The sequence below is a fragment of the Hippocampus bargibanti genome, linkage group LG11 (genome assembly GCF_051943395.1).
Source record: "Hippocampus bargibanti isolate YZ-2025 linkage group LG11, ASM5194339v1, whole genome shotgun sequence".
In the NCBI taxonomy this organism is placed as follows: Eukaryota; Metazoa; Chordata; class Actinopteri; order Syngnathiformes; family Syngnathidae; genus Hippocampus; species Hippocampus bargibanti.
In genome coordinates this window covers 19853133-19872188 of record NC_142744.1, presented here as the reverse complement: position 1 = coordinate 19872188, position 19056 = coordinate 19853133, and the positions used below count along the sequence as shown (strand labels likewise).

The 19056-nt window shown below is 41.3% G+C and overlaps 2 protein-coding genes across 3 annotated transcripts; one reads left to right on the top strand and one right to left on the bottom strand.

The window, feature by feature from the left end:
- Positions 1–8547: 8547 nt before the first annotated feature.
- Positions 8548–17871, top strand: efcab14 (EF-hand calcium binding domain 14). Of its 2 annotated transcripts, none has more exons than XM_089007872.1 (9): positions 8548–9255; positions 10928–11076; positions 11187–11332; positions 11498–11596; positions 11688–11798; positions 14940–15092; positions 15615–15705; positions 15795–15923; positions 16430–16586. In XM_089007872.1, the coding sequence occupies exons 1-9, from the start codon at positions 9080–9082 to the stop codon at positions 16447–16449; spliced, it is 1074 nt and encodes a 357-aa protein (XP_088863998.1). In that variant the 5' UTR covers positions 8548–9079; the 3' UTR covers positions 16450–16586. The 2 variants fall into 2 exon arrangements, with proteins under 2 accessions (XP_088863998.1, XP_088863997.1); XM_089007871.1 differs by having other exon boundaries at positions 8549–9255; positions 16444–17871.
- On the bottom strand, positions 17400–19007 carry znf830 (zinc finger protein 830). Its single transcript, XM_089007873.1, has one exon. It carries the CDS (start codon positions 18926–18928, stop codon positions 17912–17914), a length of 1017 nt encoding a protein of 338 aa, XP_088863999.1. The 5' UTR covers positions 18929–19007; the 3' UTR covers positions 17400–17911.
- Between the last annotated feature and the right edge of the window lie 49 nt (positions 19008–19056).

Below are 19056 nucleotides of genomic sequence, written 5' to 3'. Positions count from 1 at the left end.
CGAAAATTAGTCGCTAAAACATCGCAAAACGATTTTTTTTTTCTTTTTATAGAAATTTCATTTTCACTCACTTGAAGAATGAAATTCCTTTGTTTTTCAGCTTGTAGTTGAAGCATCCGTAAGCGAAACATTGCGGCCCCCAACTGTTGTTCCTTTTTACAGCATCCATACGATAAATAGACCTAAATACGCTCAAAACTATCCTATTTCTATGCCAAACCAAGCCACGTTACTATGGACGCTACAACTCGTGCCGTCACTTCCGGGTTTGCCATCAACCTCGTCTCTACGCCACTTCTAAACCTATCTATTTCTATGTTTCTAACCCCCTACACCAGTGACGTGCGGTGAGGTTCATGGCTGGTGAGGCACTGACGTCATCATAGTCAGATTTACAAACATGAACTCTACAGAGTAGCTTATTCACCATTTGATTGGCAACAGTTAACGTGTTTTGTTTAAAATGTCATGTCAGCATTCTTTATATATACAAACTGTAGCATCGAAAAAAACAATTAAAAAAACGTTATTATCGTGTTACCTTTACTTGTAAATGAAGTCCATGCGCCGCTCCTTCTGAAGAAAGGCATCAATAACATCTTTGTAGAAGCCTTCCTTATCTTTCTTCAGTTTTAAAAGTCTCTCTGTCTCAATGGAGATCACTGCCAGTGAAGAAAGTCGTCCTTGACCAGTCCTGTTGCGACTGTATGTTTCAGTCTTTTCAGTGCTGAGAATGACAATCTCATCTACTTATACAGCAACAAATGGGGCTGCACCGATCTCCTTTTTAATGTCAATTCTAATGACATCACCAACTGCTTCAATTAAATCGTTCTGTATTCTGTTTGACAGGCTAGAAAATACAGTGGATGTCTCCAAATGTCTCGCTAGCCTGTCATCTTTCTCGGCGAAAGCATGTAATAGTTCAACATAGTTGCCACGATTAGCAGAGCCTTTACTTTCATCATTTCCACGAAATACCAGCCTTTGTTTGGCAAGGAAGCAGGTGGCACTGATGAAATCTTTTAAAATATCCCGGTTCTCCTTTACCTTAGCATTGGATGCTGATGTTGAGTCTTCGCTGTTCATCCAAAGCCAACCTGGACATCCCGAATGTTTTTAGCGCGATTTGACTTTGAATGTGCGCGGTGGACCGCTCATGTTTGATGAGGCTCCGTTGTAAATTTTTTAGGTCGCGATATCCCATTTGAGTCCAGACATTGTCATAAGTTGAGAACAGAAGGCAGGAAAAGCAGAAAAGGCGGTTTCTTGCTGGACATCCACACAGCCAGCCTTTTCGTGTGTACCAGTCCGTCTGAAAAGAGCGAGTATTATGTCCCGTTGTCTGAAGCAAACCTTTTAGCTCCGGTGTTGGTCTTCCTTTAATTATTATCTCCTGCTTCGATTGAAAGTCCAGTTTAGAAAATTCTTTCAATTTAGATATGTAATCCTCCATTCTGAAAATGAGGCCAAGCAACACGAAAAAATGACTGGAGGGTTGCACTTTACTTGCTAACTGTTTACTGTAGCTTTCTGTCTCTAATTCTATTATTCTGCAGCCGTGGAGTCGCAAGTATCTCTGGAATCACAAGCGCCCCCTGTAATGAGGCGGGAGAATTGTGTGCCTCACCTACGCACAGTTTTGACAAAAATAAAATAAAATAAACACTGTAGTACAGTGTTTATAATGTACAGTGACTGTACATTATATACACCAGCTAGACCAGGCATGGGCAAACTACGGCCCGCGGGCCACATACGGCCCGTTAGGCTTTTCAATCCGGCCCGCCGAATTTGCCCAAATTATAGTACAAATAGTGTCTAAAACTCATGACAAAAAGCTAGCGAACAACAGGGCAGATAACTGAAAAGTTGCCTGCCCCATTTTTCCCAACTTGAAGCAAAATAAGACCAATCCCAATAAGAAACATTGTCACAAAGTATAAAGTTTTTTTTTTTAAATCAAGAATGCACCAACTACAAATGCTAGCTTGCTTAATTTACGTCAAATGCGCATGGCTGTAAATTTCGCCACAGTAGTTGATTGTCATTGTGATGCACAATGCAACGTTTGCATTGATTCCTACGAGCCACTAAGCCCCTTTCATAAGTCTCACGTACACTTTACAGTCACGGTTTAATGTAAATTTACGTTTTGTAGCGTCACATATGTTGTTAGCTTCTTTTGAATCTTTCTTCTAGTTTGAGGTTCTGTGCATCTATTTTGGAAAATGACATGCAATTGCACGACTTTGTAACGCTTGCGAAAGTCCGGAAGAAAGAAGCAGGCTTCTGATTGGCTGCCGAGCCGAGTATGCAAATTTCAACTGCAGGTAGTCTATGTTTGTGTGCTCGGCGACGGTACACGTGTATTGTTAGCGCGTGAAGGCGAGGGCGTCAGTGAGGAGTTTGTTGAGCGCGCGGTCAGGACAAACCATCTATGATTTGGCGGAATTTAACACAAGTAGGTATTATTGAGCTTGAATATTTCGTTGTGTAATAATATGTTTTGAATGTTGAAAGTGATTCCATTTTTCAATAAATGTTGATTTCTTTGCCCCTTCGATGGAAACTTAAAAACAGACGCAATCTTGATAAATCACAGTGCATATGTTATTTTAATCTATTTCCATTTCCTCCTCCAAGTATCTGCGAAATAGTCTGTAAATGCCATATCTTGCATATTCCTTGAGACAAATTTATTAACTGATCAGGGATATTTTTCACATTTGAAAGACAGTTAATAAATTGGGTTGTAGTGTTTTTACTGTGCTATGAGGTTTGTACATACTACATTTAAAGGACAACCGGCACCATTTTTTGTTTTTGTTTCCCACTGACATCAGAAAAACGTTTTATAGCATCTAAAATACCCAAATCAGGCAGGCTGATATTTTTAGTTAAATGAAAAACACCAATAAAAATGACTTCAAAATGAATCCGGAAATGGTCAGTTTCAGAAGGTCCCGCCCCTCTGTTCGTGACGTCACGCCAAGACGTCTTGCCTTGCTCGAGAATCAAAACAATGGCTTCAGATTCGGAGAAGATGTTTTCTTGTTCTTGTTCTTCTGAAGAGGAAAGCATAAATGTTTGCAATTGATTCTAGGAGTCCTCCCATATCAATTCGAGCCGTCAATGACAGCAATGTAGCACCCAGAAAAAGCAGAAGATTGCGCCCAAGCTCCGTTGGAAATGGGCTGATTTGTCAGCTGGGAATTTGTGTCAGCGAATATCAAATAGTTGTCTTGGTGCAACACACAACGATTCACCATGGCGTTATTTATGTGTTTTCCTTCTAATTTCGCCATCAACACGGATCAACACGGATTAACACGAAGTTTTCAGACCAAACAAAGTACCCAAAATGCATTGTATGTCGCTTTCTCGGTCAGGGGCGGTCCAAACGTGACGTCACATGGGGATCGTCATCAACTCGAAAACAAGACTTCATATATTCAGCGCAAGTCTTAAAACGTAAACTATAGCTATATGCTGTGGAATCTTTGTAAAATACGCTCAGTCGAAGTCATTTGAAGTGATTTTATAAATTATGGACATAACTTGTTCGGAGTATTTCCGGCCCAAACACTCCCTCCAAATGCTCCTGGCCCGGCTCCTCTGTCAAATTTTAGAACCCAATGCGGCCCGCGAGTCAAAAAGTTTGCCCACCCCTGAGCTAGACGGTAGAAATTTAGTTCATATACTAAACGTGTTTGATAATAATAATACATTTTATTTCAAGCGCCTTTCAAAACACCCAAGGACACTTTACAATAAAAACAATAAAACAAAGCACATAACAATAAAACCATAAGTAAAATGATACATAATAAAATAGCAGATAGAACTATACATTGAAAGCAATTTTAAACAAGTGGGTTTTGAGGTGAGCCTTGAAAATAGGGAGGGAGTCAATATTGCGGATGTTGGGTGGAAGAGAATTCCAGAGTTTGGGAGCAGAGCGGCTGAAAGCTCTGCATCCCATCGTGGTGAGACGGGCAGAGGGCACATAGAGGTGAAGGGAGGATGAAGATCTGAGGGACCGAGAGGGAACAGAGATTTGAAGCAGGTCATAAAGATAGGGAGGGGCAAGGTTATGGATGGTTTGAACGCTTTAATAGCGATATGCAGAGGGACAGCAATGTGGTCTCACTGCAGAGCAAGCCAGCAGTTAGCATAGTGATTGCACAATCCATGGTGAGGCTCAGCCGGCTGCTGCCTCACCGCTCGTCTCTACTTAGTATTTGAACGGTAAATGTGAAAATTCATCGATTTTGAAAAAAATCCAAAAACGGTGAAGTTAAATGGACAAGAACTTTAAATTACAAATCACTAAATACATATAACAGTTTAATTTATTTTTTCATTTGATGTTTCCATGACAGGTTTCCATGATGACAGGTGAGGCACTGCCTCACCTGCCTCCCCTGACTGCACGTCACTGCCCTACACATACTAATATATATGCGTTTACTTGTGACTCTGATTTAGAATCAAAGTACAGATCGTTAAGTGTCTCACCAAAGAAGTCTGATTGTGTGATTGAGATTTCATATGCAACATCCACTAGGTCAGATAAACACCTCACAGATGAAATTACTGTCCTCTTGGACCCAGCGCGCAAGGCATTTATCATATGGCTAAAAAAAGACAGACAATTGACAACAGACAACACATGTAGATTGTGAATGTAAAGTGTAAAGTGAGGTAGTGTCGTGTCTAAAGTGACCTAGTGTCTCTTATCTTCTTTTGATCTCCCTCATCCCTCTACAATCTCGAACCTCATAACTAAATCCAAGAATTCTTCCTCTAAATTAGATCATTTCCCAACAGTTCTGGTCAAATCCTGCTTGCCGTTTCTCCTTCCATTCATTTCACTCCTCGCTATCCTCAGGAATCGGCCCTGTCCTCCCCAAAACGGCGGCTGTCACACCAATTCTTAAAAACCCTGGATCTGATCCCAATGACTTCAAGAACCTACATCCCATTTCCCACCTTCCTTTTATTTCCAAAATCCTACAAAAAGTTGTGTATTCCCAACTATACTCTCACCTCTCCCAGAATGATCTCTACGAACCATTCCAATCTGGTTTCCGCCCCCACCACAGTACAGAATCAGCTCTCTTAAAAGTCACGAATGATCTTCTTTTGGCAGCTGACGCCGGTTTACTCTCCATCTTCGTCCTTCTTGACCTCACTGCATTTTGACACCATTTCTCATCCCATCCTCCTTGACAGACTTTCCTCCATAGGGATCACTGACACGCCCTTACGCTGGTTCCACTCTTATCTCTCTGGCCGTTCTCAGTTCATCCAAATTAACTCCTTCACTTCACAGTCCTCTCCTGTATCTTCTGGTGTGCCCCAAGGCTCTGTCCTGGGACATCTCGTCTTTATCACCTACCTTCTTCCCCGTGGAGATATTCTCCGTCAATTTGGTATACAATTTCATTGCTTGGCGGATGACACCCAGCTCTACCTCTCAAGCAAACCTGACGCCTCTCTTCCACACTCTGCCTCTCTGAAATTAAATCCTGGTTTACCCATTGACGTACTCAAATTTAACAGTGAAAAAAATAAAATTCTCCTCGTTGGTACCAAATCCATCTTGAGCAAAGCTAACAGTTTTTCACTCACTATTGACAATTTGCCCGTTTCACCCTCCCATCAGGTCAAACTCTTAGGTGTCATCCTTGACAGCACAGCACACTGTGTTTCCATTCCCATATAAATAACTTAACCCAATCTGTGTACTTCCACCTACACAATATCAATTGTCTTCGCCCATCTCTCAACCCTCACACCACTGCTATCCTCGTCACCACCAGTCTTGTCACCACCCGGATTGACTATTGCAATTCACTTCTCTTTGGTGTCCCTCAGAAACTTCTCCACAAACTTCAACTCATCCAGAATTCTTCAGCCCGGATCATCACCAGAACCTCATCCTTTCACCACATCACCCCTGTCCTCCAAGAGCTCCACTGGGTCAAATATAGAATCAACTTTAAAATTCTTCTTTATACATTTAAAGCTATCCATAACCTTGCCCCCCTTACCTATCTGACCTTCTTCAAATTTCTATTCCCTCTCGTTCCCTCAGATCCTCTTCCTCCCTCCACCTCTGTATGCCCCCTCCCCTTGCCCGTCTCAGCATGATGGGGACAGGGCTTTCAGTTGCTCTGCCCCCAAACTCTGGAACTCACTTCCTCCCGACATTCGTAACATTGATTCTCTTCCCACCTTCAAATCCCATCTCAAAACCCACCTATTTAAGATTGCATTTTCTGTGTTGCTCTTTCTGTTGTTTGTATTTATAACTGTATTTTATTTATTGTATTCTATTTGTGATTGTATTTTATTTATTATGGTACCTATGCTTGTCTGTGACTGTAAAGTGTCCTTGGGAGCTTTGAAAGGCACTTAAAATGAAATACAGTAAAGTCTCGTTATATCGATATCGGTTATATCGATAGTACCGCTTATTACGATACTATTTTCATTTCCCTTGCACATTTCTAGTCTTTTTATGTATAATTAGTACTGTTTAGTACGATACCCGGTTATGACGATAATCCGGTTATTACGGTGCTCCTTTTCATCCCCCGACGGCCATTTTTGTTGTTTATATCGATATATCCGTCGCGCCATTGGTCAACTTGGTCACGTGTCTTGTTACGTGAGCCGCCATCGGTCGCGCCATTGGTCGACTTGGTCACATGAGCCGCCATCGGTCACGCTATTGGTCGACTTGGCCGTGTGACTTTGTCACGTGACACGCCATCGGTCGCGCCATTGGTCAACTTGGTCACGTGTCTTGGTTATGTGTCACGCCATCAGTCGCGCCATTGGTCGACTTGGTCAGGTGACTTGGTTACGTGCCCAGCACCCGTGTAGCAGAGCCATTTTCATTTTCAGACGCTAGCTCGTGTGTAGCAGACGAGATTGAAGTGTTTGTGTTAAAAGGTAAAAATGGGAAGCAGAAGAAGATTGATGACTTTTTTAAATTGTATACATAATACATCGATGAGAAGGTTTCTTCAGCCGTCATCTGTACAAAAGTGAAGGTTTCGTACGTCCGAAACCTTCACTTTTGTACAGATGACGGCTGAAGAAACCTTCTCATCGATGGACCACTCCTGTACGACTGAGAGCTTACACAGACATATACATAATACAGTAAGATGTAAGCGTTGCAGTTTCCCTGTTGTGTTATGTACATGCCCACTGTACTGTATATGAATGCAATCGTTTTTTGCAACAATGTTTCTTGTTTTGTCTGCTGAAGCGCGATGATTTTGAAAATTATTAACATTCCATACTGTGTATTAAAGGACAGCCGATGTCACTTTTTATTCAAATGCAAATAAAAATGACTTCACGCCAAGACGTCTTGCATTGCTTGTGAATCCAAACAATGGCTTCAGATTCGGATAATACGCTTTCTTGTTACACATCCAGTTATGAATATGTTTCAAATACACTGTAGTTCTGAACATTAAAGCATACATGTTTACAATCATTAAAGAATTATATGTGCCATTTTGAGGCAACATTGGGGGAACATCTCTCACCCAAAAAAAAGGGAGCTAATGGCCAGCTCCGTTTCTTATATGGCGCTTGGCTGCCCTCTTTTGGCGGCTTTTGTTTAATGCAGTTCGGCGCAGGATCGGATATATCGATAGTCCCGGTTATATCGATATTTTTTCGGACTCCCTTGAATATCGATATAACGAGACTTTACTGTATATTATTATTCGTGTAGTCACTTTATTATTGTTATTGTTTTGTGTGTATGATTGAAATTACATTTCCAGCGAAACCAAATAATTTCAGAGGTCAAATTTCTCACCAAACAATTGAGTCATTTGAAAAAAAATCTGACAAAAGTCCAAGATAATGTTAATCGATGAGAAGGTTTCTTCAGCCGTCATCTGTACAAATGTGAAGGTTTCGGACGTTTCGCCTCCTATCCAAGAGGCTTCGTCAGCGAACTAAAGTCTGACGGGTCGTATCGGCCCTATTTATAGATCCCTAATGTCCAGACATGGTGGCGCCGGATCCAGCTATGATAGGTTCTTATAAAACAACAAAATCCTTCATTAAACCGGTCTGTGTGTGTGTGTGTGTGTGTGTGTGTGTGTGTGTGTGTGTGTGTGTGTGTGTGTGTGTGTGTGTGTGTGTGTGTGTGTGTGTGTGTGTGTGTGTGTGTGTGTACGTAAGCGCGTATGCGTGAGTGTGTGTGCGCGTGTGTGTGAGAGCTTGAGTGCGTTTGTGCGCGCGAGCGCGCTTTCCAAGCGTAACGCAAACAACATAAATGCCGAATTATTTTTTTTCAGTTTTCGGCCGAAATTACTCTCCATAGTTCACCACAGATGTTGCAAAATTCATATCTTAAAGAGTCAATCTTGGCCTGCCTTCAGGCAAAAAAAATAAAAAAAAAAAAAATAGATCGAGTTATAAGCGTGACGAAATGCTGCATCGATGTGGGCGGGAATACAACTAGACAACGGAAGTTGGAGTCAAATCAGTCTACCTATCAGATTAAATGTAACAGGAACGTCCCATCAAAACAATATACTGGTCACTGTGTACACGCATCGAGAATGACCGACGCCGTGGATCACTCAGCAGCAAATTTGAGATTTGACGTTTAGTATGACGCTTCTATTCTCTTTCGTCCGTAACCACTGAGACAAAGATACGTTCGTCGCGGCCGCGACTCTCTTCGAATCACGACATTAGCCACTTGCAGTTGTAGTCGTTAGCAAAGTGTTAAATGTAGCCGTGATAGCCATCCAGTAGATTTTAATCCATACATTAGCATTTAATGTTGCTCTAGATGGGCGATTTTAAAAAAAGATCGTTATGTTGCTCCTTTCATGATAAACAATTGGTAGTCGTTTGACAGAAAGTAACCGTGCCCGTCCGGTGTCTTTATTCCCCCTCGGTCTCATTCTGTCACTGAAATTGGCGTTAGCTTCGCTTCATATGTAAATCAGCCAGCAAACTGGACAAAACGTTGGATTTAGTCGGCTTTAAGTCGAGCTCGACTGGCTCGCTCACGCCTCAGAAGAAAATGAAAAAGAGGAAGGAGCTTAACGCCCTCATCGGACTCGGAGACAACAAGAGAAAAAAGGCGAAGAAGAGTTCCGGTCACCGGCTTCTCCGAACGGAGCCGCCGGATTCGGAGTCGGACTCAAGCTCGGAGGACGACGAGTTTAACGGCATGAGCAGCGGAACTAGCTTTAGCAAGTGAGTGCTCCTTCAGACCTTTTTGTGAACAACATTCCGGATCACACGAACTGTGCTGTATGTCATAAGTATTAGCATATTTTACAATAAAACTGACTTTCACTTTGAACGGCTTGACAAGAAACGTATGTGTTAATTAGCACATGTCAAGTGGAAAATTAAATACAGTTCTCATAAAAGTTTAACCTTGAGAATGATGTGGGACATTGCAGGACACAAATAATTTTACAGTGCCCTTTGCAGAAAGATAGTACAGAATAGTATTTTGAAAGGCATTAATTGGAATATAATCAAATATGCAAAATCATAACGAAATAATAACAAACAATAGACCGTATTACATATGTACATATTATTTGTTATTTAGTTGTTTTTTTTGTTCTTTTGACTTCAAGACGGCGCCCCGAGAGTAGCTGCCTTTCCAGCAGCTCATGTATTTTGTTTTTCTACTTTCATCACTTTGCTGCTGTGAAATGTAAATTTCTCCACTGTGAGACTAATAAAGGCAAATCCAATCCAAATGAATATATTTTTGTTTTATTTTTCTATGGGTGTGGCTTCATCTCATCTCATCTTCCGTACCGCTTATTCCTCATTTGGGTCGCTTGAGCATATCTCAGCTGTCTTTGGGCACGAGGCGGACGGACACCCTGAATTGGTTGCCAGCCAATCGCAGGGCACACAAAGACGTACAACAGTCACTCTCACACTCACACCTAGGGACAATTGGGAGTGGTCAATTAGCCTGCCATGCATGTTTTTGGAGTGTGGGAGGAAACCGGAGGACCCGGAGAAAACCCACGCGGGTCCGGGGAGAACATGCAAGCTCCACACAGGGAGGACCGGGACGCGAACCGGCGACCTCTGCACTGTGAAGCCGGTGTGCTAACCACTCGACTACCGGGCCGCCCTTCGGTGTGGCTTCAAATAACCTCAATTATGTGCTCATTTTACGTACATGACGTGGCTGTGGACGCAGCGGAATTCAAATCACAAATGGGAGCAAAAGAAAAAGTAGAATTTATTTAACATGTTTTTTATTCAACTCAATAATGTGTTTGTTTATTGCCATAGGTGTTGTGCGGCAGAAAAATTAAGATGTAAGATGCTGTTTGTAAAGCTAAATAATGAAACTCTAGGGTCATATATATGTTTGCAATAAAACAAATAAATGGTGTGCGTCTTTTTAGGAATGAAGTAGTCTTGTAACAAGAAAAAAATATTGAAGTTGTGTATTTGTTATTTTGGGTGGTAACAATTCACAAAGAAGGTCGTGATGAGGATTAAGTTGCATCTCACAAGATATACGACTTAAGTTAAACTAATAATTTAAATTACGACCTAAAAATTACATTAATAAAGGTGACATAATAATTTCATTTTATGAGACTAAATGGAAATAATACCAGCATTTATTTGACCGAACTTTATAAGCATGACAACATTTCATGAGAATGCCTTGAACTGCCTAACAATGTCCCTTCTATTCATGACAATCCCAATTTTTAGTTCACCTTGCTTAAGGCTGAATTACATAGTAGTTTTTGGCAACTAAAATGTGGAATGAAATTGTCCAATCCCCATGTTGTAACAAACCTATGAAAATATCTTTTTCCATAAATAATTAAAGCAATGCTGTGTGTTTAATGCTGCCGCATTTGACTGCTTCCAGGCGAAGTTATAGTCAGTGCTGCGCTGTGTGCTACCCATTGATTCTCTTCATCATCCTCGCTGCCTGTGTCATGGCTTGCGCTGGACTCATATGGATGCAGATTGCATTGAAAGAAGATTTGGACACAATGAAGGAAAAACTGCACAGCAGTAAGATCCGCTGTCACGCAGCTGTTGTTGTGCTGCAATGGACATAGAGATGTTGAACCGTTCTAACACTGCTGTGATTGACGGATTAATTATTGATGTATTTTTAACAGTGGAATCCAGCCAAAAGGCATCTTCAAGTGAAATACCAAAACTAAGCGATGACCTGAAAAACAAGGAAAAGAAGCTTGATGACATTGAAAATGGGGACAGAGGACTGGGCAAACTCTGGTTCAACCTCACAGACCTGAATAGAAAGGTTAGTTGTCATCTTTCCATTGTCCAACTGGATGTAAGGAGCGTTACACCACACACCTAATATAGTTCCCATCCCTTGTCATAGAGAATAAAGTGTCAGCATTAGGAATTCATAGAGTGGTCTTTATTTGTTGTTTTTCTTGAATTGTGATTACCCTCGTTGCAGATTACTTTGTTGGACTCTGCTGTAAACCACTTAAAGGCCAATTTGAAATCGGCTTCCGATATAATCAGCCTGCCCACTACAGTGGAAGAACTACAACAGGTAAACAAAATGTACTTTTCAAAATGTATTTTTTAATATTATTCATGTTATGCGTTTCATGGAGTTTTTTTTTTCTTCCTTTCAATTTCAGAGTGTGGCTACAATTGGAAGCACATTGACAAGTGTTCAGCACGACGTCAAGACAATCCAGACCGCGCTCGAAACTCAGAAGAATTCCGATGACGGGATGAAGGCAACAATGGTAAATTCATCCACTCGCAGGCCATAACGTGCGAAAAGTGTTCATTTTAAAATTTTGTCATGTCACTTGGATCAGAACTCTAGAGCACAGGTGTCAAAGTCAAGGCCAAATCTGTTCTACCACATCATTTTATTCAACGCGTGAAAGCAAATTAAGCATATCAAGTACCATGATGCTTGCTAGTCTGGACCAAAATTTCAATATGTTGTATGTAACCACAGATTTGAAAACTAGTTACCGGTATTTATTAATTTGTTGTGCATTCTGTATGTAATATGTGGTGGAGATGAAACCCCAAAATTCATAATGGCCCTTGAGAAGAAATCCTAACTACAATGTGGCTCGTGGCAAAACAATTTGTTTGACACCCCTCATCTAGAGATTTCACTCATGTGCTCAATATTTTGTCAAAACAAAGGGTGAATTGTATTGATTTTTTTGTCATTTTAACTCATTCACTGCTAGACGATGTTCAAATATGTGTCCACTTCAGTGCCAGTGTTTTTGTCATTTTCACTCAAATTGCAGGACGCGGGGAATATTAAGGTTTCGGACTAAAAAACATTCAATGCAGAGTAAGAAACCTTAGACTCTTTTCTTTCATCAGAAAGAAAAGATTTCGAGATTACTTGGTTGTAGAGTTATCTCCCTTGAAAGTGGGAGGGAAAAACATTGCCAAAGGTCTGACCGAAGCTTGAAACGCACCCTCCCCCCGTAAGAAAAAATAACCCGAACAAATTCGAGAATGGTGCTCCATGTCATGCTTTTCAATTCCCGCATAAATTCAGGAATGGCAGTGAATGTGTTAAACATTACAAATTGAAATGTCAAAATTATGTATGCGTTGTCAGAATAATTGATGACAAAAATAACAGTATTATTTCATGATATACAAGATGTACATTTTATTTGATTGACATGAGAGTAAATACAGTAAAGTCTCGTTATATCGATATTCTTGGGTGTCGGAAAAAATATCGATATAACTGGACTATCGATATATCCGATCCTGCGGCATGTAAATTTTCTCCTTGCGTTCATAGAAATAGTATCGTAATAAGCAGTACTATCGATATAACGAGACTTTACTGTAATAATAATAATAATAATAATAATAAAAATACATTTAATTTCTAAGCGCCTTTCAAAACTCAAGAACACTTTACAGTCACATGATTTTTTTTTTGCGTGGGTGAGCAGGAACAGCCATTCGCGCCAGCGTTTACCGTAACACAGCAGCAAAGTTATGATAGGAAGAGGAAAGGAAAGAAAGAAGTAGAAAAACAAAATACAGGACCTGCTGGAAAGGCAGCCACTCTCGCGGCGCCATCTTGAAGTCAAAAAAACTAAATACAAAATAATATGACAACATAAAGACACAGAGAGTCATTCATCCTTCAGCACTTACGGTACACTCTTTGTGACATGAAGCAGTTCTAGATCAAAGAGGAGAGGATCAAAGCATCCTTTTCAGCAGTGTATCAGGGACGTCATGGTGGAATGTGCACATCTGCTCCAAGCTAAATGTTGAAAGCAAACATGAAGCTGTAGCATCCATTGACGAAAAGAGATTGTTTCACATCTCCTGTCCCACGTAAATCGATTCCAAGCCGCGACAGTTCCACATAGGCATCGGCACTCTGCGCTGACACTCCTTTCTTCTTATCGCGGGCTCCTCAAGCTGTGAAGATTCTGCCCATTACAGGCGCAAAAAAAACCCACAATGGCCCCAGAGCTGTCCAGCGATGACAGTCAAATGGCACAGACATTCCTCCCATTCAAAAACAGTACTGGCATATTTATGCGTCCAAAAAGGGGCAACCGCTCAGCACAGCACCTCCTTGATGAATGTCGTGGCCAAAAATGCTGAAAAACTATCCGTATCCGTTCCACACCACGCACAACAACACAAAGTGACAAGAAAACACAAAAACAAGACAAAAACACCAAAAAAAGCAAGGCTCATAGAGCACTTGCTGACGACTGCCTACTCGGGTGCCATCTTGGAAAAAAAAAAATAAAGTGCTACTGTTATAAATATTTCACTATCCCTGCTCCAAATAAATAAATTCTTAAATATAATAAACAGAACAATGTTTTAATGAGAAAATAGCGTCATTTAAAAGGGTAGTTCCCGGAAAATCAAAACTGTTAGGTAACAACCGATTTTACAAGTGTGATCATGTAACTGCGGCATAGTACGTATTTGCTCTCCTTTGTCAGTCCTCAGCTGTTGTTCCCTTTCTGCCTATTAATCTTTGGGCTTGCACGTGCCAGAGTCGCTAGCTGATCTCTTCCGACATGGCTGCAATCCAAACGAAATGCTGTTAACTTTAAGTCAAATATTCTAATATTGTTGTGCAACGCTCATGCTGTGCCTTTTAGTGGAATTTCCATTACCGAAAGCACCAGGTTCAGACAGGCCTCGTTTCCCTGTGTCGTTGCACACGTGTTTTCATCTATAATACATGTAACAAGTGCCTATCTATTTTAGGAGTTTACTTTCTGAGTTAAAAGTCAGACAGCATTTGAGAAAACGTTTTAAAAAGCTATCAAAAGGTTGGGTAAAGCGCCATTTTTGGACTCCAACCTCTGTACTAACTGTGTTAAGTTTTTCAAAACGGGTTTTAAATAACCCATGACACTCGGAACTCAGATGTTATTTCCTGCTTTATTATTAATATTATTTTTAAAAAATGTCACTCATCAGCAAACATGATGCAAAGCAGAGCTCTTTTGTGCAATTGAAACAAACAAAGGAGCCTTTATGGATTGTATTGGATTTGCCTTTATTAGTCTCGCAGTGGAGAAATTTACATTTCACATTATGCTTCTGGCAAGATGCTGGCCTAGTTTCAGATTGATCTTTAGATGCTTCTTTTCAGGTGAAAGTTATTTGTTACCCTGTTGCTCATATTATTTTATGGGCCATCAACATTGGTAATCTGGAGCACCGATGTCAGCCTAAAGTTTAGGATCAGGGACGTCATGGTGGAATGTGCACATTCTAAGCTGAGAGATGTTGTTCCTTGCTGACCCACTTTGCTTCTGTTGCTGTTTTGTGATCATCCTTTGGCCTCGCAGAGCACCCCTTGTAAGAAATTGAAGGTAAAGCAACAGTTCACGCATTTGTTCTCGCAGGACATAAGTGACCTGAGGAAAGCTGTGAGTAACGCCAATCAGACGGAGGCCAAACACCACATTTGGAGCGATGAGCAGATCCACATGCTCCTGTCAACTGTCGCCGAGCTTCAACGCAGAGTATTGTCTTTGGAGAGCGGGCCTAAACAAAATGTGAGCGTTTTTTGTTCCCTTTGACTCTATGACATTTGTTTTCACATATGGGCATGATGTCTAATTTGAATATTTTTGGTAATCTTTTATGCATATGTTCACATTAGAAAAACAAATATGACTTTGAATGTGAACAGAACGTGTGGATAATGTTACTGTAAACAACGGTGCCAACAGACGATTGTTAGTCCCTCAATGACGCTCCCAGCCTGTTCGGAGTGCAGAAAATGGAATAGCTAGATTTCCATCAAAAAACAAGTATGAATCAGATATTGTTTCACCTCAGAGGAGATTGTGTACAAATATAGAGGTTGTCTCTATTTTTACAGCATGTATGAGATATCTTTTCTTTGATACTTGCACAAAAATAATACATTTCATTTATAAGTACAGTTTTTAATGACATTTTAGCACATTTGCAGGATACATCTCAGTCTTCTGACATTTTTAGTATGCTTAGAATATCTTGTTTTTTTTATCCTGAATCTGATAAAGAGTCTTGTTTGTGCCCCATATCTCCAGTTGGAAAATGCTGAATTTCAGCCCCTCATCAGCAGCAGGCCTCAAACGACCAAGATGAATGACACTCAAATCACTAAAGTGCCACCACCAGGTGCTTTGTAGTCACCGTAAAAGAAACCTGCTCACTGCTTTTTACCTGTATTACACTACCTTTTTATGTTTTAATTTTATTTTTTATAGATAACACCACGCTAAGTCCTGACCCTGAGACTAGCAGACGCCCACGCTTCCTCACCCTCAACCGCTCAAAGAGAAATACCGACATCAAATGCCGAAAGAGGCGCTTAGTTCCTGGAGTTACATTAAAAGGTGTGTGCAACTACGACAATATGTTTTCATAATTTAGGAGCCCATATTTAGTCAGGTCGTCATGATTATGTTACTCAACTCCAGAATCCATATGTTGTTTATCATAGTGGATTTTTGTCCCTCAAAACTGCCTCACCCTCCATGCTGTCCTTGTTGCACATTATACAGGAGCTGTAATCTAGTGATGGCGCTTGAAACTTTTTCAGCATTCATGAAACTTGCCTTTCATGGCAGCACAATGATACGAAAAGGAAGTATATGTGGCTGATTCTTCAATTACTGTTAAAGAGCGACAGACCATTTTCTCTGGAATCTATTTGGGACATTAGCTGCTAATATTAGCATCAGCATGAGTTAACTACAGTTGTAAACATTTTAAAGATAGGGGATTTCATTCACCAAGGATTGCGGTTTTTGATGTAACTACAACCATTGTTTATCTTTAACCCCATTTATGTATTATTAGGAACACATTGTTTGTTATTCACAAGTAATAAAGGTTGTAGTCTTTCTCCACAAGGTTTGAAAGAAATCCTCTCGGGTGACGATGGGAATTCAGCTGGCCTGACGTACGAAGAGCTATTTGTGAAGCTGGGGCCATTCACTCCAAAAGCTCGAGTGCTACGGTGCTTCGACAGTGATGGCGACGAGAGGTACTCCATGGCGGAGCTGAGAGCTGCTTTTGGTCTGTGATCGAGTAACCCATGGACAGCAGTGAACCGAAGTGAAGGAAGCCCAGTGGGGTTAGGCGTGCGCTCTCCATAATCACTGCACTTTTTTGGTGTGAACAGTCTTCCATTTCTGTCTGATCCAGCGTGGCCTCAGCTCCTGCCCCAAATCTTGAGCTCAAATCCACTGATCTGCAGAATGGTCACCGACTTATCAGTGTCGTTCTCCAATGGCACCACCACACCATCATTCACTGAGATTTTTATGGAAAAAATGCCCCACCACCCCCTTCACACTCTCACCTGGTAAGAGTGTGAGATGTATTTATAAACCTTTATGAATGTATACAAACATGACTACTTTAAACAGATTCTTCCAACATGTTCCTGTTTTTAGCCACTTTCCTATGTTAACTTTGATGATTGATCCTCATCCTGGTCTGTTAGGATATTTAACGTATCTATGTAATATTATTTCCCTCTTTCTTTTCAGCAAACTCAATTTGAAGGGCTATGTTCACTTGGAAACACTAAGAATTTATGTCGCAATAATAAAGATGCTGAGCATGCAGGCAACCTAAAGCACGTAAACCAAAAACCTATTAAGCCTGAATGTGCAGAAAATAGGATCATAAAAATGTATTTGATCACTGTATATTTCTTAAATGTAACCTACACATGACAAAGTAGAAGAAAGGATGCCCCACCCCTAAAGTAAACATACCAAGCTGAATGTGTAACAGGTAGTACAAATATCATCCATTACAGTCTCATTTGACTCAGTTGACTTTGCGCGGGCTGCTGTTACTGAGGGTGTTGGATAATTTATTTTACAATTCTGACCTTAAAGCCGGTATATTTTATGTTATACTTTACAAGTTGCTTATAATGTCACGTGCACATTTATTTTTGACCAGGCAATTATTGTCGACTACGTTAAGTTAGTTTCAGACAATTTGCTGGGAATGTAATGGCCTGAGCCACTACAAAAAATGTTTAGGTGTAGATCAGGGATGGGGGAACAGTTAGCCAACAACACACTTTAACCCACAAATGCTCCCAACAGACATTTGTTTGATCATAGTTTCCATTGATCTATCTAGTTTGGCCGTTGGAGGCCTGGTTTCCGATCCTTGATCTGAAAGCTGCTACTGAGATTTTACTGGTGTTTTTGTGTTTGAGCATCAATGAATAAACAGAAAAACACATTTTCGTTTTTGGTTTGGAAGACAATAAGATCTAGTTTGCTCATGATAACGTATAGTAAATACAAAACTCAAGTCTGTTGTCCTTTTTTTGTGAATACATTTTGTACACAAATCATGCCAATGCCCCCTTGGCCCTCCAATCCCGGGACAAAAGTTGAAGCAGTTCTTCATTCTCTTCCTCATCCTCATTACTCGCTTCAGTCTCCATGGGTTCTTCCTCCTTCAGCTGAAGCCTTTTCTTCACGACGTCCCTCTTGTCCCTCAGCATCTCCACCCTCTTGTAACACTCGATCTGTTCGTCGATTTCGTCGATCTGTCGCTCGAGGCGGCCCTCCTCGTCGTCCTCGGCCACGATTGCCTCCGATTTGGTGTTCACCTGCCGGATCTCCTTTTGGAACTCCTCCCATTCCTTGTCCATGTGGTCCTTCGGCGCGTCCACGTTTCGCACCTTAGCATCCCGAACAGGGTCATCGAAGAAACCCTCAGGCAGCGTCTCGGCGGTGTTGTCTTTCTTCTCTGCGCTTTTCTCCACCGCTTCTGCCTTGACGATGGAGCCAGAATGAGAGACTGTGGGGGCGGACGGGATGGAGCTGTCGAAGAAGTCTGCTGGTAATCCGGTGTGTTCTTGGGGCTGAGAAGCGGCTATGGTGGTGGTCGTCCCTGCTTCCGAAGTCATCTCGTTTTCCTCGTCGTCGTCGTCGTCGTCATAGGCACCCGCTAGCGGACCAACACCCCCAGGGTTCTTGGCAGAATCAAAGAAATCTGCAGGTACCGCATCGGCAGGTTGATTAGTACCCAGCATTTGCTTTGCCTTTTTGCCGTTAATTTCCTTGTCGTCGTCTGTCACTTTTCTCTTCACCGGTTGACTTTGCGTTGTATGTTTCGTCTCTTTGAGCTCGTTAACCTTCTCCTTGTGCTGTTTTCCAAGGACATGAGCGGGCCATAGCAGCTCTGATTTGACCTGCGTGTTACAGAGAACACAACTCAAGTGCCCCAAACTGTTATACTTTGCGAAAGGAGACTCGATGCGCTTCTTCTCGGACGTTTGCCTTTGCTTCTCCCTCATTAGGCGCCGGAGTTCTTCCTGGTTTACAATTTTCTTTCCTTTCACTTTCTTCACTGTGGCCATTGTGAAAAGAAAAATAACAGGTATTCGCGATGCCTTGCTGGGCGAGATGAAAGTATTGTGGCGCGTGAAAATGACATCAGCGTCTCGTTCACGGTGGATCTCGCGATAGCCGAACTCTCCTTGTTTAT

Bases quoted from the DNA above. Each gene is read 5' to 3' on its own strand.
- efcab14 (XM_089007871.1), top strand. From the start codon at position 9,080: ATGAAAAAGAGGAAGGAGCTTAACGCCCTCATCGGACTCGGAGACAAC. The intron at 9,256-10,927 runs GTGAGTGCTCCT...GACTGCTTCCAG, and splicing joins AGCGGAACTAGCTTTAGCAA to GCGAAGTTATAGTCAGTGCT. The intron at 11,077-11,186 runs GTAAGATCCGCT...TATTTTTAACAG, and splicing joins GAAGGAAAAACTGCACAGCA to TGGAATCCAGCCAAAAGGCA.
- znf830 (XM_089007873.1), bottom strand. From the start codon at position 18,928: ATGGCCACAGTGAAGAAAGTGAAAGGAAAGAAAATTGTAAACCAGGAA.